Here is a 17,252-nt window from a genome sequence, read left to right on the forward strand (position 1 = left end):
GAATTCCTATTTCCACCAAAATCAACATCGAGAAAGCCCTCCAAGAAGTCACACTCGGCCCTGGTCATTTCTTGAACCATGCCGGCCTTGCTGAAATAGCCATGGTTACCTGGCCAACCTACCCTGCATCGTCTATTCACTTGCAGACGCTTGTGATCTTAGTAAACTGCGGTTCAGGATGCCACCTAAAAGGACTGCTGTGCAGGGCTTTGCGTGCGGATGCAGCTGTGACACTGCCCCGGGCTTGCACAGCATAGGTCTTGAACTTGGACACCCAGTTGGACGAAGAGGACTGGACGCGGGTTAGTGACCCACTCAGTCTCATGTAGCACCCCCTTCAAGCTGATACACTACAACTTCCTTTATAGGACTTACCCTACTCCTAAGGGCATGACCCCAACCCGCACGGATAGTTGCCCTCGCTGTGGCACCAGTGGGGTTGGCTTTCTGCATTTAGCATGGAAATGCACTACGGGTCAAGACTTCTGGAGATAAGTGGTCGCTGACATAACATGGGCAACGTATTTGAACATAGTCCTTTCCCTCCTATGCAGCGTGGTCTCCTAGGCAGCGTTGAGCGACCAAAATGTAGGAAGATGCAAAACCAGTTTTTACAACTTGTGTTATGTTGGAGGGAGGCCCACCGGGTAGTCGGGGAGACTATTCCGGGCACCTTCCTACCGCAAAGTTTATAGCCGAGCGCCGCTGAGAAGCCCCCTCGGGGAGGTCTTTCTCCTATGATCGTACTAGGCCCAGTAACACCACCACACAGGACTCAATAGTAGTTGCGAGATTAGATTCTTTATCGGCAGCAATACGTGCAATATTTACAGAGGGATCGAGGGATCCTATCAGAGTCTCAATGTTCGTTCAAGAGGGTAGGGTAGCGGGACAGTCTTAGTGCCAGCCAGGCACGGGAGGGCTCTGCGCCAGACCTTGGATGCTGGTCTCAGAGCGGCTCGGACGTGGAGAGCCGCGACGTCGTCTGCAGGGCTCGGATGGTAGTTCCGCTTCGGTCGAGCCGCGACACGGTCAGCAGGGCTCTGGTGGTAGGTCCACTTCGGTCGAGCCGCGACGAGGTCAGCTGGGCTCTGGTGGTAAGGTTCAACAAGGTCGGGCCGCGACAGCGTCAGCAGGGCCCCAAAGGTTCGTGAAGGTCTTTAAGCACGGTGGAGCCGCGACGTCGTCAGCAGGGCTCAAGTGGTGGTTCAGGGTGAGTCTTCATCCGTAGGGTCATCCGCGATCCGATCAGCAGGGCTCTTGACTCCGGGATACAACTACTGCCCTGTTGTCGGGTCGCCCCAGATATAGGACGGGAGCCCTTTGATGTCCGGACCCGTGCGCCCGGAGGGGGCGGAGAGGCCGGGTAGGGAGCGGCCAGACGCCCAGCAGGAGAGGCGCCAGGCCCCAGAGAGCTGTGGGGTGATCACACCTAGGTGTGGAGAGACGGTAGGGGGTCCCATCGATACTGCCCTCCGCCGGGAGTGGGAAGGGCTCACGTGGTATCCCCCGGGCCAGGGGTTGGCGTCTCGATGTCGGGCCTCGCTGGGACCGAGGCCGGATAGAGCAGGGTCATACAGGTGGTCACGTGGAGTGACGTGCAATCCAAGATGGAGGAGTCCCGATGTGCATGGGACCTCGTGCGGCTTAGTGCGGGGAAACAGAACCACGCCACGAGGCCGGCTCCCACATGTTAGTTTGCCACTTTCACTTGGATGGGACATAGGGCGCCAGAGTGCACACTGGCACAAAGAGTGGTCTTTGGAGGCAGAGACCCACCTGATGCTCCACAGACGAGACAATATGGTGACTGACGACCTGTCAGACTGGGGAGCCTTGTGTGGCACACTCCTAGATTCGGAATGGGACACAAGCTCGACAGATAGTGACAGCTTTGATAAGAGAGGGGTGATTCACAGGCTGGGATCCTAATCCAGTTGAGCAGAGGCTGTGGTAAGTAGCATTCATGCAGGGAGAGCAATGTTGTCCCCTGTGGGGTACTGTGTGCCCAGTGTACTCGGAATTGTTTGTTGTAAAGCTAAATTGAACTGTGTGCACTACATTTTACACCATATGCACCACTGCTTGCTGATTTTTCCTTTGTACTGTTCTACAAAACTGAATAATAATGGTTTATTTAAAAAAGGCATCTATCGGGAACCGTTCCTCCATGGGCTCGGTTTCCAGGTGGAAGAAGAGGACAGAGACAATACGAAGCCCTACAATGGAGAAATTCCAAGGACTCCTTTGGCAAAGGAGAAATGGATCCAACAGAGATATATTATAGCAGATCCTTACCAATTAAGGGGCGGGGGGGGGGGGGAGTGTAATGTTTGTCTTATAGACAACTGTCTGATGAAGCCACCGTGGTGGGCTCTGAGACTGTTTTCAGTGCATTAAGCTATGATCATTCCTTCTATTTATGAGAGGTCTAAGTTTGCTGAAACTAAAAGAACGTGATGAGTGGAGTGCTTGAATTAAGCTCAGCCACTGGTACATTTTCAGGCAACATTATTGTTTTGCTCACCAAGCCACCCCAGACATAAACCAGCCATATGTCAATGAGTGCTGTTCGTGCTCGAATAGTAATGGTCTAGCCTGGATTGCCCAAACTGGCCAGGTCTCCTCTGAGAAGGAGCAGAAAAAAACCTAAAACCTGTTTCAGCCTATTAAGGACTCAGCAGTAGTCTGGTCAGACTGTCGCACTTGGGGCATTCTGCTGAGGAATAGAACAAACTGATGGATGAAATGTTTGAATTAATCTCATTAACTAGAATTGTTTTGATCCAAATCCTAATCCATCGTATTTTTACCAACCATGCCTCTGACGGGAATCAATCATATGCTAATCAGCTTTGGTTTTCTCCAGCAGGAACGGTTGAGCCTGAACTGTGTGGCCAGGTCCCTTCTGAACACGAATACAAGCAACCCCGGTCGGTTCTGGCCACTTTGGGCCTCGTCAGTAGGTTGCAGTTTGAGTCCTGATGCACAATGGTTATTGGGACCCACATTTGAGCATACCGATCACACTTATGGCATTGCTCTGAGGAATACTAAAAAGTGATGGATGAAATGCCTGAATTGATCTCAGGCACGGATAGTTACTCAGGCTGCATCCCTGTCTCCTTTGGTTTTTTATTATCCAGAGAAGCAAACCCTGGCGGATTGCAAGATTCTCCGGGAGATGTGCTTGAAATATTTAGTTGGTAATTTGTTAGGGCCGTGAAGTTTACCATGTTGAAGGGTTTCCTCCGCTTCCTTCTGCTCTCGCCCGAGAGACCTACTTCCAGTGTTTTTTCCCTTTTGCTTAGAGAGGCGTTGCACAAGGAGGTCCAACAAATTCAGCAAAGGTACCAAAAGAAGGGCGGTCGTTCTCGGTGTACAAACCTATATTATTCTGCTAATGCCTTATCTATAGCTTGGCGGCCTGTTAGTTAAAGTCCATCCGAGTCTAGCATGTAACTGGTGTAACAGATTAGTCCCTCTCATCTGCACAACCAATATAACAATGTGCTTTATGTCCCAATTGGTATATTCCACTGTGTGAAGAAAGCCAGGACATGTAGCTGAGCTTGTTCTAGTACTCTTTTATGTTGTTCTATTTGAGGAAGCATTTTTTAGGTCTGTTTAGTTAGGTACTGTGTCTCTTGCCCCAGAAGGAGGCCTCCAGGCGTGAAACCCCCTCCTGTTAGCGCCCGTTATCTCCTGCAATGCATCTCATGATTCTGCCTCCAATGGACGCCTTAAAGTCTTCTCAGCTTAACAGGGAATCCTACCGAATCCGGATTCATTTCAAAGTGTATTTGTGGGATGCTAACCGACACCACAATATTTTGGACTCTTCCTCGAGGTATGCCATGAAGTCGGTGTCTGTTACTCACCGTGCACTAAAACGCCAACTCTCACGTCTCCCCTCGTGCACATAATCCAGTCCAGAGAGGCAACGGGCCGATAGGGGTTCACGATGGACTGATTCAAGATCCACCCTTGACAATAGAAAGTAAACCATTTTAGAGATGTATTTGTGTGCATGGAAGGGGAGTAAAAGACAAATTCTCTATTGTAAGGTTGAAAATGGCACCATTCGGCTGCTAGCCCAATATAGTGGGCAAAGTCCGACAGGTAGATAAAAGTAGGTATTAGTGACAATTACTTGACCTCTGCACCAGCCTTAAGTTACCCCATCAGAGGATGTAGCTTCTTCTACCATAACCGAGCCACGTCCGGGGTAGCAGGACACAATGCAGGAGTTTGTTATGGTGCAGTGGGGTAACATGGGTTACCTGGTGGGCTATTTCGATTTTAGGTAGTGGTCAGCCTTGACCAGTGTGGGATTTTCCCTGGTTCGGAGCTATCCATGATTGAGTTGGATTCTGGTCCATGGTGGTGTGTTTGTGGTCGCCGTCTGCCCCCTACTGCCTCTTCTTGGGTCTGGGTTCCACCACACCAGTTTGACCTGCGAATCTCCTTCGGATCAAGGCCTCCTCCTAGAACCTTTGCTCAGTCACCCAAAGAAGTTGGATGTATCTTTAAAAGGGACCGTGAACTTCGCCGGATACAGGAGTTTGTATTCGATTTTAATGGCCGTCAGCTTTGGCATTACGTCATTAAAGGTCTTCCTTAACTGCTGCACAAGGCGCCTACAGTCTGAGTAGTTGAATTTGGGTGCTTGTTGAAGCTCTCCGGTTCCTTATGTGTGTCATGAAAGACAAAGTCGGCTCGGGCTTGGGGTGGAGTCTGGGGGACTTGGATGGAGCGTAGAGGGGCGCTGTACCAGGACACTGCCTTCTTTAAATTATTAATAGTGTTTTCGGCCTACCCATTTTGGACCGGAAAAAATAGCCTTGACCGAAAGCTGCTTTTTCGTTGAAACCCCAAACTACTAAAGTTTGCACACTAGATGACAGTATTGCCCTGTTTTTCAAGTATTCGCCGTGAGATTTTATGATGCTATCAGTTAATTGATGTCTTTTAAAATTAGAAAGGCTGTATGGGTTTTGTTTGGGAATTAATTTACGGCCGAGGAGCTCAACCGATTGCTAAACGGTGCTTTTCCAAATGGAAGGTAAGCTGACTAAGTGTGTTAAAGCATTAGGGTGAAGATGTATTTCCTTTCCCTTATCGCAGTTGCCACCTACGTTCTGATATTCGTGGTGGGTATGGGTGGGGCTGAGGATGCAGTGTGTCCCTTGTGAATGAGGCGAGCGCTGATCGTGTGGTGGTGATCATGTGACTCGACCACTCTGGTGCGGATTCTCAGCCTCTTAAGCCCTGGAAGGTGAAGAGGGGGAGGTTCACTGAACTTAACCCGTCTGTTTGGCAGATGTGAAGCATGTTGGGTGAAATTTACTGGTATATACGTCTCCTCTTCTGCATGTATTTCTCTCTCAAATTATTCTCTCTCCTGTTTATGATGTCGCCTCTCGAGGTTGCGGCGTGCCCAGAACTGGTTATGCATGCCATGAAGCAAGTGTTGCATGGCATCTTCTGCAGTACAGTGTTGGCTGGTGGGGATAGGTGGAGGGCACGCGGGGTGCTTTTGGGCAGAAACTCACATTAAATACACTGAAAGGCAAGATAAATAGCTTGAGATTTTTTGGCAGCAAAACCCAAGCCGTGCCCCGTGGAGCTACAGTTGTAACACCATCTCTGATTCCTCTGCGAGCCTGGCCGGCTTCAAAACATGCTCTAAAGCTCCGATTCTTTGTGTAACTTCGTTCTAAAGAGCACTGAACGACCAGTGGCAACGCATGTATGTACCCAACAACTGTGTTCTCGCACGCCAAGTGGAAGAATCTATATGTTGATGGTTGTTCTTTCAACTTTTAAACTGGTTGGAGTTGATGGGCATCATGCAATGCGGAGCCATGCAGAATGTAACATACAAAGGCATACATGAGCAGAGCTTCAAATCAATTGCAACCCAATGCATGGAAACCTCACCTCATACTAGTGGTGGTCCTGCAGCAATACAAATGTTTACATAGAGATTTTGCATATACTTTAAAAATACGGTTTCCAGGAATTTTTTTATGGCTCTGAAATGTATAAGTATTAATAAAAACTGATTTTTAGAAGTTGGGGGGGGGGGGGGGAATGGAAGACACCTAGTGTAATGTATTATGAAAATAGACACTGGGAACAGGAACCCCTATTTATAAAACAGAGGGATAGATGGATGCCCGGGACCTTCGAGCTGATCATATTATCCTGCTTGCTCTCCTCATCCTCCACACCCTCCCAGTGTGTTTTAGTGGAGTCCAATGCTCATCTCAGCGACAGATAAAACACCCTTTAGTTCAGTTATTTGTCCCTTTACCTCTGTGGCTCTTTCTACTGTGTTTCTGAGATCCTGCCTTCGTAAACCACATGTTATCCAACTTTGCTTATTTGTGTTCTAGGAGGTGGCGCTACTATTATCCTATGGTTCGTACTACATCAGTAAAACTGTGCGCATGGACAACATAAATGTCAAAACTGTGCAAGTCTGACTCCACACACACCGTCAGGATATGTTGACCTATTCCTGGCTAGCTCACAAGGCATCATGTGGACCTCTAACCTTACATGGTACTGGATGGTATGCGCAACCTCAGAACGTGACATCTGACTCCCCAAGGAAATGGTAGAAACAGATCCATCCCTTTCATTAGTAACTCATGCATGCCCAAAGGGAGACGCAAGAAATACTCCAATTGGCATTTCAAGCATTTTTTGAAGCAGTACGATTCTTGTGTAAAATACATGTGTTGCAATGAATAATAGAAGGAAACACTACCGAGTAATCAGCGTTTCTAGAATGGTAAAGAAGATGAGTAATTCAACCATTGCGCTGTTACATTGATTATATGCATACATTTACAAACATATCTTTACTTCTACCTAGCACTTCCTAACCTAGTGGGTTTGAGGGGTGCAAATCTGCCAGGATTCCCTATGGTGATCTAACTCCCCAGTTACCTGGTATGTTTAATCTGGGAGTCCGTTCTTGTGCATGGCAGAACATCGACTTTCTCAGGGAGGTAAACAGAATTCAGCTGGGCTGGCATTCCAGCATGGGGCGACCTCGAGAGTGTCTGAAAAGTGCGCCTCTGTTTGAACAAAGGATTGGTGTTTATATACTAAACTTTACCCATTTTAACATGCCGGAGCTCTAGTCAGGCCACCATTATAGATTCTACCCTTGCAGCGCTGTGGCCGAGCGGACAACAGCAAACACCAACATTTTGCGCAGTGAACTTAAGCCTGGTACAAAATCTTCGAGGCCCTGATAATATGCCTATGAAGAAGTGCAAATGTAGGCAAATCCATTTCAAAGAATATTATCCCATGGGGAGGCGCTCGCAAATATGTGTCAAGAGTCAACATTTAAGAAAGATTTCGACTTTAAACATGAACATGTAAAATGGTTGTGTTCCCTCTCTGAGGCCTGTGTAATCACATGACACTATCAGTTGCCTATAGGATCATTGATGTATCTGAAGTCTGTGTGCTGTGCCACTATCTGCAGGGCCCACAGTCAGGTGTCCCTTTCATGAAAGTATTTAGCGAGTCTGGCAGGCTTAGCAAACTCGCTGATCTTGGTTTGTTGAAGTTTTTGACCTGTCTTTGTGTTGGATATTATGAAGGAGAGAAATGGAGTGGGGGAAGAGAAGATGGGTGCAACAGAGGGTGAGCGCACATGGTCAGGTCAGCCTAACTCTCCTCTCCGTGCAGTCCCCACTAATCGATGTTCGGTCAGCAGAGCTCATCTTGGGGAGTGTCTCCTAGTAGCAAAGGTACAGTTCTCCCAGGTGTGGGCAAAGATTGCCTCTCTGGTGGTCAGCACCTCAGCCAGGACATTTTACGCAAGTCTAAATGCAGCTGGACTGACGACAACTGTTTCAGAGAAGATGGCTGCACTTCCTTCGAGGCCGCGTACAGTAAGTCCTTGCTTTTACCTTGACCTTCTGCCTCAGTCACAACTGTCATTCACTAACTGAATGGCAGAGCAGCTCCTCAGTCGTCTCCCTCCAACGACTTGCGCCCCCTGATAGATTGGAGTGGGTAACACTGTCCAATTTCAAGATTCAGCGCCTCCGGGGTCCTCTATACAGCTAGTGCATTTCGGATTCTGTGGCACCACTCAGCAGTGGCCTTGGGTTAGCCCTGGTTCAGCTGGACCAGCATTCCTCTTCCACATATGGACCCCATAACTCAAGTCCATTGCCTCTCCACAGTAGGGCTCTGCGTTTACTGTCTACTTCGGGCAGTTGGTGATCGGCCCCCTCTCTCTGCAGCAGTCTAGCGAGAACAGCTGCTCATCTACAGCATATCGTCACAAGCCGGGCACGTCCACTGCATGATAGCCCCTCCATCTTGGAAGGCTGCACCAACATTCACTACATTTTCAGGTGCGGTTTTCAGCTTTCCGACATATCAGCAAGACTTCATGGATAGCAGCCTCAGTCACATGTGCAGGATGATTTTTGTCGCTGATTTCATAAGCTTGTGCTGGACTCCCAGTAGCCTTGCGGAAACGCTAAAATAACGAATCCTCCATGATGGTCATTAAGACAGCACCTATCCTATTGAATCCAGTTTTAAATACTAGTACCTTTAAACGGTTGTATTTATCCAGATCTCTAGAGAAGCTTGGCTGCACCATTACAGAGCTGCCTCTGACCAGCAACCAGACTCTGAAAGTGTCTCTTGTCGTTAAGACTCTGGATGAAGCACAGCTTCTATGATCAGCCTTTGAAGAAGAGGAGTCTATACTGCTTGGGGCATGGAAAGGTAAGGCCTAATTTGGACAGGAGCAAAGAGCAACAGACTCAACCCTGCTTGGAGATCACACTTTGGAAATCAGCACGTTAGAAGGCATAGTCTTGGGCCCAGTTGCAGTGAATCAAATCGGAGACATCTGCTTTGAGAACAGGTCCTGGACCTTCATGAAACATTCAAGGAGAGTGAGTGTGGGAAGCCTGTATTGCCAAGTTCTTACTCACTGGGTCTTAGGATGTTCACACCAGATAGTTTGTGAGCACTCATTTAAGACCTAATTTTAACTCTGATAGTTTGAAGACTCCATTAGATCCTAACCCCAAATCTCAGTTTCCCAATTGTTTCTCGGTCTTGGTAGCTTATGTATGTACCCTAAGTCACCCGTCTGCCTCTGCTGTCTTTCATATGCAATCGCGACAAGTTCAGCATTGGTTTATCATTTCAGCACTCATGACATCAAGCTACCTTTTAGAATCTCTGACCCTGAGAAATGCTATCAAACTATAGAATGCCTCTTGGATGTCCAGCAGTGACTGTAATATACATAGATGTGCCTCAATACCTCTAAAATGGCGATTTTGTTTGTTGCCGCTAGTGCACCCATTTAGTTGCCATTTGACTGAGCTTCTACAGTGACCCCCACTCTGCCATTACATGTGCTTTCTGATCCCAGTGTGACATTCGATGTGAATCTGTCAGTTATCATTCCACTGAAGCAGTGCCATCTAATCTGCATTTGTTTATCTCCATCCTTGGGCAGAACCTTTCAGCTCCTGCTAAAAATTTCCTTTTACCTTTCATTTGTGTCTTTCCCATTGACCACAGTAATGCTGTTTTCAGAAGCCTACCTGCTAGAATATTGGGTGAGCCCCTAAGGCACTAGATCTATGAGTCCTGCTTCATGTCTGGTATGAAGTGTTGGGCAGATCACTCCAACACTGTCTTATTCAGAATGTCATCTGTTGTATAACAAACATTGCACAGCCGTGCACCTACCTATTGAAGCTGCTGTTCCGTTTGAAACAAATGCTTACATTTGGCCGTGCAGAGTAGACGTCTCTCAGCTCTGCGCAATAAGAAGGCTTCAGCGGCGGTCACTCTTGAGTTTTCCACATATGGAACTCTTCAACACTGACCCTTTGCGGTGAACTTTCAAAAGTGGGAGTAGTGCTTGAAATGCCACATCTTTCGCAATGCACGTGGACTTGTCATTTATTTAATCAACCTGCTAGCTCTTTTCTCCCCCATATCCTACACCCTCCACCATGCGTTTTCGCAGCCCTGCTTCATAGCTCTCACCAGCAGGAGAAATTCTGCATGTACACTCAATATGAAGTAAAAAATTAAGTATGGGTATCAATAGTTATTGTATTTCTCCTACAGAATGTAGCTGTAAATACTAATGTATCTGTACAGATTTATTTTTCCTTGACCAATTTTATCTGGTTTTCCACTGGGACAACCAATTTTTCTATGTTGATAGCTAACAGTCGAAGCATTAAGAAATGTGTTCGTGAAGTCTTAAAATAGAATGCCTTTTAAATCTTACTCCCTCAATTTATTTTACAGAAGTGCTCTTTCTTTCCAAAATCCAAATGTAACTTAATCAGTTAAGGTCAATAAGATTAATAACCAGTGTAAAAAAATCGACCCTTGAAAGAAAATAGTTTATGCTGAAACTAAATATATAGCTCCAGCCTTTGTTCTGGTGCAAGTAATTTCGTGTGGTAAACAGAAAAGTATTCTGATTGACCTTCTGGTGCCTTTATAGAGTAGTTGGGATCAGAAATCATTGGACGGCTTCACCAGATTGTTTTACTGACTGATGTGATTTAAGTTTCACAGTGCAAACCTCACTTCGATTGCAAGTGTACCCTTTTCCCAGGCTACTCCTTATATAATTAAAAAAAAAAATCTACTATTTCTCAAAGCAACACTCGATTCTGAAGAAGGTTAATTTCCCAATGGAGGGGGATGCAGAGGATGTGTGCAGCAAGCTGCTGTGAAAAATATCTCCCATGTTTTTTCCCTTGGTTGGTTGTAGGAACTTGCTCATCGACAGATAAACGGATTGGGAGTCTGTCTGTATAAATGAAACTTAGAGAATCCTCTTTTTTTAATGAGGTTTTTCATGCCAACACTGAATGATCACATCAGATGTACTTCTGATAGATACTTATAACTGCAGTTTCTTCACCTTTAGAGTATCCAGAGTGCCAGACTAGATCCAGAAAATGTTTCTGCACAGCCTCTGCTCGCTGATAGGTGGTGTTAAATAAATGGTGGTAAATGTTGTTAAATAAACATTAGAAGTCCAAGCGGGCCTTGTCCCAGCTCTCCATCTGAGAAGTTGCGAAGATGTCAAGATGCCCTGAGGACTCGCTGCCGGTCCCCTACTGAGGAGCTGTTTCACAGCTGATTCCAGTGCACACAGATTTCGTGCATCAGTAACACCACAACAACTTAAAACATTTAAAGAAGCTGTGCTTTTGCCTTTTCAGCATCTTACCGGCTACCTCTGGCACTCTTCTGGCCCCACTGATCCGTTATGGCCTCCAGTCGGGTTACCGTCACAGATCTGCGCTGGCTGTGCCTCTTGACCCAACTTCAGGTTCATCTCCAACTGTGAACTCAACTAAGTTCCTGGTAGCATAATCCATGCTGGCTCTCTGCCCTATTGATGCCAGAACTGACACCAGCAATGCTGGCGGAGCCCATAAATCTGCCTGACTTTGAGCCTAACTTTGGCTAAAGCCATGTGCGAGTTCAGTTCCTAAGCGCCCAGCCACCATTCATTGTGACTCAAACAAAACTGTACCATTACCTTGAGGCTGTCCTCCAACAACGCTTTGGGTTGGATTCTGACCAGAGCCAACCAAGTTTTGGAGACAGTATGATGACAATTTGTATGTGGACCTGTGGGATGGATACCACCACCCCCATTCCCCCCTAGACATAGGGTTAGATTCCACCTCACTTTGTTCACCATGGTGATTAAAAGGGCGTTGGAAGTCCTGGATTTGCAAACGGCTTTTTCTCAGAGTAAAGACTAATGTCGACATGGAGTTTCTATAAACCAGACAATCCAAATCAGAACCTCTGCTGCCATTTAACATGGCCCCAACTGACCCTTTAATGGGCATTTGGTCCAGTCCTTGCTCTTGCCCACCTGTGAACAGACAAGTGGCACATCACCTTAGTCCAGCTCCATATAACCATGCCTTTCTCACACTGCATCCTACTCCAGAGAGGCTGGTGATGCATGCTTCCACCAGCAGATTTAACCCCAATTCCATCCGTCTGACAGACAGAGGATGGAAGTTTATTGGGAAGAGCATGTTTTGTCTGCTAGCCTCACCCTTAGATCAGTCAAAGTGCCTGTCCTGAATATTTGTTAGGCAGCAAAGCACTATTGCCTTGACAGTCCTGTCCAACGGGTAGGGCATATTTGCAGTTTGGTCCTGCAGGACTTTTTGGTCTGAGCGTCCGACAGACCCACCACCCAGGTAGGTACTGATATTGTATCTATTCTAAAGATAAGGAATCTGCGGTTAGAAGTATCTGTCAGAAGAGCAAGTTACTTACCTTATGTAATTCTCTTTCTCTGGATACTCTATCTAGCCACAGATTACCTACTGCCTCCCACCTCCCTGTTCTGTGAAATGGATCATTTTCTATCGCAAATGGTCCCTCGTGTGAGATCTACGTGCTGGCACAGTTGATTACTTTTCAGAAAGAAACTGATGTCTGTGTGCTTGGATGACTACTGTACAGCGCTTCCGTTGTCATTTCCAGGGCGGAGTACTGACAACCCTGAGTCACATGATGTCTCTTATCGGCATGCAGGAATTGTGCTGAAAATTCTTCTAGATCCAGTTTCTTGCCTATGGATATTCTAAAGTTGAGGAATCTGCTGTTAGAGTGTCCACCAGAAAGAGTGTCACAGAAGGTAAGTAACTGGTTCTTCTCTCCCACTGTTCTCAAAGCAATGTCATGCTTTTCACGTTTACTTAAAAGTTTCTACCTTTTAACACGTCTATTGCTGGCTCCACATTCGAAAAATCTATTCAGCTCACTTTCTACCATGCAAGTGCCCTGATTAATGTTCAAGTTAACAACAATGTGATCTGCTGAAACAGCCTTGCTCTCAGCCTACCCAATTACTCCTTCTAACCCTTTGAAAGCGTCGTAAATGCTGCCATGTTAATCCTGGTTTTCCTTCCCAAAATCCACTCTCATATTTTAAGCAACATATCATAATTGTGTGTGGAAGTTGTGAACCCTTATCGACTGGCAGCCTATCACAGTCCTTTTTGTTTATCACTTCCTCTCCTTGTAGGTACCAATGAAGTGATGAGGATGATTGTAGCCCGACACCTCTTGCAAGACTGAAGCTCACAACCAGGAGCAGATCTTTCATTGCTTCAGACTCTTCCATCTCTACAAGGAAGCTTTACTCTTTTTAACACCACTTTGTGCCCAGGCAGCACAACATTATCTCGTGGGCATCCTTCTCTAGTGTCCCATTTGGCTACAACTGAACCATGACGACCTCCCCTTACTAGGCTGCAAGGGCCCGGCTCTGTTATCTCTTCTCTTTTGGTGTTCTTTTTGGGCTCTGCTATCCTGTTCTGTGGATCCGGTGTTGCTCTCCCAGTGGGACCGAGCACTCCACTTACAGTAAGCAAGGAATGGAAATCTTTATTTTGGGAGGATATGTATGTCCGTTATTCCAGTGACACCTTATTTCTTCTTTGAAACATCTCATTGGACTTCTAGGGGCGCTGAATGAATTCCTAGCTCAGAGGATTGACCCCATATGGTACAGTGGAAGGACATTGGTGGAGGAATGCTGAACTTTAACCTGCGTATGGTGCGTTTTGCTAAAGCACTGATGTGGCAAATTCAGCTAATTGTATGGCCACTCGTGTTTTTTCTTTCTTTTGTAGACCTTGATTTGGAATAGTGACTAGTCCCTGAACAGTCAGGCACTTCTGATTGTGCTCACTTCTACGTGTACTAATTGTTCTGGATCATTGAGGGCAAGTTTGGCGATCCCAGGAGATCCAAGAGACACTGAAAATAGGAATGGGATGATGTTTAATTTAAATCATGATTGGAGTTTTCTGCTTTAAGACAACGGCCTCCTCTTCACAAAGAGAAAAAACTCTTTCGAAAGATTATTTCCTTGCACTGATCTTCACAATCGTGTTTAGACTGTTACACCCCGCTATTGAAAGGGGAACAATTCAGGATCAGGAATAAAGACTTGAGCTTCATTTGTGTCTTAGTGTGCCTCAGCGTTGTGCTGCCTGAGTAATGTTGTTTATCCACTGCTTAATCTGCTCCCTCAGTTATTCATCCTCCTGTATGTTGCACGTTTGAAGGATATCTTTGAACCTTTGGCACTCATGGCTAAAAGCGTGAGACTACATGGTAATGTGCGAGTCCGGTGTTGCGGAAGTGAAGGAAAACAACGTGATGTGGGAAAGGTGGGAAGGAGTGTGACATCAGTGAAGCTGTAGGACATTGATTACCAACGAGGTAAGTTATACCAAAACTGCCTGCAGGGTGTGCATTAGGTGAGCAATGTCTGACTCAGTTAGAAGTCATTGTAAAGTGTGATCGGAGTAGGAGCTCTACTCCTCTGTGTGGGCTGTGGTGATGACATGTGCATGTCTAAATCCCTTTACAAAATCTGCATACTCTTAAAATGTATTCTTATCCCAGCACTCAATGTGCACATGGGAGACTTCAAATATTGTCTGTGCAGGCACCTACGTGCTTTTTCAGTATCGCCACTAGGGTGGGTGGGTATCACCGATGCGTTCATAAGCGCCCTTTCAAGATAAACAACTATAGAGGGATAGTATTTACGCTTATAAGGATCTATTGACTCAGCGGGAAGAAAAAGGAAAAAAGCATTTGCAATGCAATAGGTCTCGGATTTGTGAGTGTTTGAGCTATTGACATTGTAAATGACAATGTCTTTTATTTATGTTTTGAAAATTTGCAAGCAGTGCGTAAATACGCACTTAGTATACTATCCAGCTTCCAGATGAGAACGACCGATGCCGACACAGGGGATACACAAAAACGAAAGTATATATCGAATCACGAATGTATACACGGACGGGACAAGTATTTTTATTCTGGGTCAGTGTCTCCAATACCTGCTCAAAAATATCTATAAATCAGTTTTTAACACAACTTTCGTGTTACAGCTTATATCTGTAGTGAAAATGAAGGCATGAAAGTACAGTATCGCTAGAAAGTGTTATCTTCGAGTACAAGACAGTAGAAACAGGAATCGCTTCAGACAGTAATAAGTTGCAGGCTGAAGCCACTAAAATCAGCTCTGTCAAAAGTCACATCCAAAGAAACCGATCCGATGTTTTTTTTGTTTTTTTAAAGCACCTTGTGGTCGTCCACTGTGTTTCTGGGAGCTCTGGCAAGCTAGCTGTTGTGCACTCGACCTTCTGCCAATATTCATATACACATATGGGGGTGGTTGACCCTTCCACAAACTTAGCAGAAAGTCCAGTGGGTTTAATAATGTGCCAGGCATCCTTGAAGTTCAGACGCACTCGCAAGGCTGGTGCAGTTTCTTCTAGTTAACCAGGTCCAATAACAAACATTTCCTCCTCCTCATGATGAGCTCTGTCACTAGCTTTTTTCTCACCACAGGCTGCCACCCGAGAAGGCCAACACATGACAGGGCTGCCAACATTTTACCAGCATGGTCATAGTTCATGTCACTGCCAATTAAACAAGTAAACGATAAAGCGTGGTGCCCTAAAGTATGTTTTCAGGCGGGCTGCGCAAAAATCGGCTCGCAACCGACCCCTAGTTTGGGAAACAATGTGCTAGAGGTCAGTTGTGAATACACAGAACAATTCCTAACATTACGCTGTTTGCGACAACTAACTTAGACCTATTTTGAACATTAGGCTTTGCGCATTGGTAAATGCTTTAAGGATTATTGCTTTTAAACTTGGGATTTGATTCTGTGACTGAAAGAAAGAATTTTTATGTCAAGATAATGTTGCACAGGATATATATATATATATAATATATATGATTGTGCTTAAAGTACTAAGATTTCTTAGCAAGTGATAAATGAATTGCTAATGGTAGGCACCAGAGAATATTAATGTATCATGATTAGAGTCCCAGAATGTAGCAGGAGGAAGAAAGGGTTTAAATAAGCAGAAGAGCTGACAAATGAAACAATTCCTTCTGCAGGCAGCGCAGTGTCGACAGGGTTGTTAAAATTAGAGTCTGGTTCCAGCGACTTTGGGGAACCTTTCTGCGCCCTCGTCCAGCTTGCACGTCTGCCCGTCTCTTTATTTAAAAAAAATAATTACTTGCTTTATCATCGGATGCTTTGGGGAACTATGTGATTTAAATGAAGTAAAGACAAATCAAACAAAACGCGGAATATAGTTACGGGAAAGCAAAGCATAAACAGTGAGCAGTGCGTGGGTTTATAAGCCTAGTGCAAACCAGAAGCAGAACAGACCACCAGCAACAAACATGTTACATACAGATGGTGGAAGCTGCTGCCACCGGACCGTGTTGGAATCTAATCCAGCGGTCTGCAGATGGAACATAGTACTGAACTGGAGACTAGAATTGCACCATAAAAATGCTTGAGAGCGAGGTCAAAGGGAGTACTGTAGCAGGAACATCCCTTCAGATGTTGTGTATGCGGGCCTGAAGTGCGTGGCACTGACGGAAGAAAGAGCAAATCTTATCTAGGCTATATGAACGTTATGCCTCTGGACTTACTTAGAAATGCTTCAGAGGGGTGGATACCGTGGAATCCATCATCATCCACTACATGCTGTGTCGCATCAAGTGCGGCCGGAACCATGGGAGTCTCCTTCCTTCTCTCTGATAGAGGCCTCCTATACAACGTGACCCTGTCGGCGATAATGGGGAGCACTGGTCTGTGCGATCAGGAGCATGTTCCAGCAGCTAAGGTATGATAATTATGGCATTGTGTCCTTTATCATACCTCGCAGTGTCACGGGACATAGATGTGAAACGGTGGTATCAAAATGAGCACCATGTATAAAAAAAACAGAATTAATGATGGGCGGGCGGCCGGCCGGCCATATTGGAGTAAACCAGTTTTATGGACAAACAAGCGTGAGCCTCGTGACTGATTGGAAGGGAAGGGGGGAGCAGATAAAGGGGGACGGAGGTGGTAAAATACACAATAATGAAAGCAAAAAAAAACCTGTGCTTGTGAAACAGAGACCGCACTGATTAAGTATCTTCACTAATATCACCAAGCCCAATCCCCCTTAAAAGGAAGCCCAAAACCAACCAAACGTCTTGCCAAAGGAAGCCCAACTGATGATCCACATCCAAAATTGCAAAAAAAGGTTGAAAATACTACACGCAATGGGCCATAAGGCGGCAGTAACACAACTGTGGCTTTAGGAGGCAGTGGGATAAAGAATGCTATATTTAAATGTAAG

General features: G+C 45.9%; 1 protein-coding gene across 2 annotated transcripts in view; it reads left to right on the forward strand.

The window, feature by feature from the left end:
* The window catches only part of ACAD8 (acyl-CoA dehydrogenase family member 8), a 262,307-nt gene extending 248,265 nt beyond the window's left edge, over positions 1–14,042 (forward strand). For both annotated transcript variants that reach the window (XM_085647236.1, XM_085647237.1), the window contains one exon: positions 13,103–14,042. In XM_085647236.1, the coding sequence (XP_085503362.1) occupies positions 13,103–13,155 (53 nt within the window). In that variant the 3' untranslated portion in view covers positions 13,156–14,042. The remainder of the gene's footprint in view (positions 1–13,102) is intronic.
* Positions 14,043–17,252: the final 3,210 nt, after the last annotated feature.

The sequence above is a fragment of the Triturus cristatus genome, chromosome 3_2 (genome assembly GCF_964204655.1).
Source record: "Triturus cristatus chromosome 3_2, aTriCri1.1, whole genome shotgun sequence".
Classification (NCBI taxonomy): domain Eukaryota; kingdom Metazoa; phylum Chordata; class Amphibia; order Caudata; family Salamandridae; genus Triturus; species Triturus cristatus.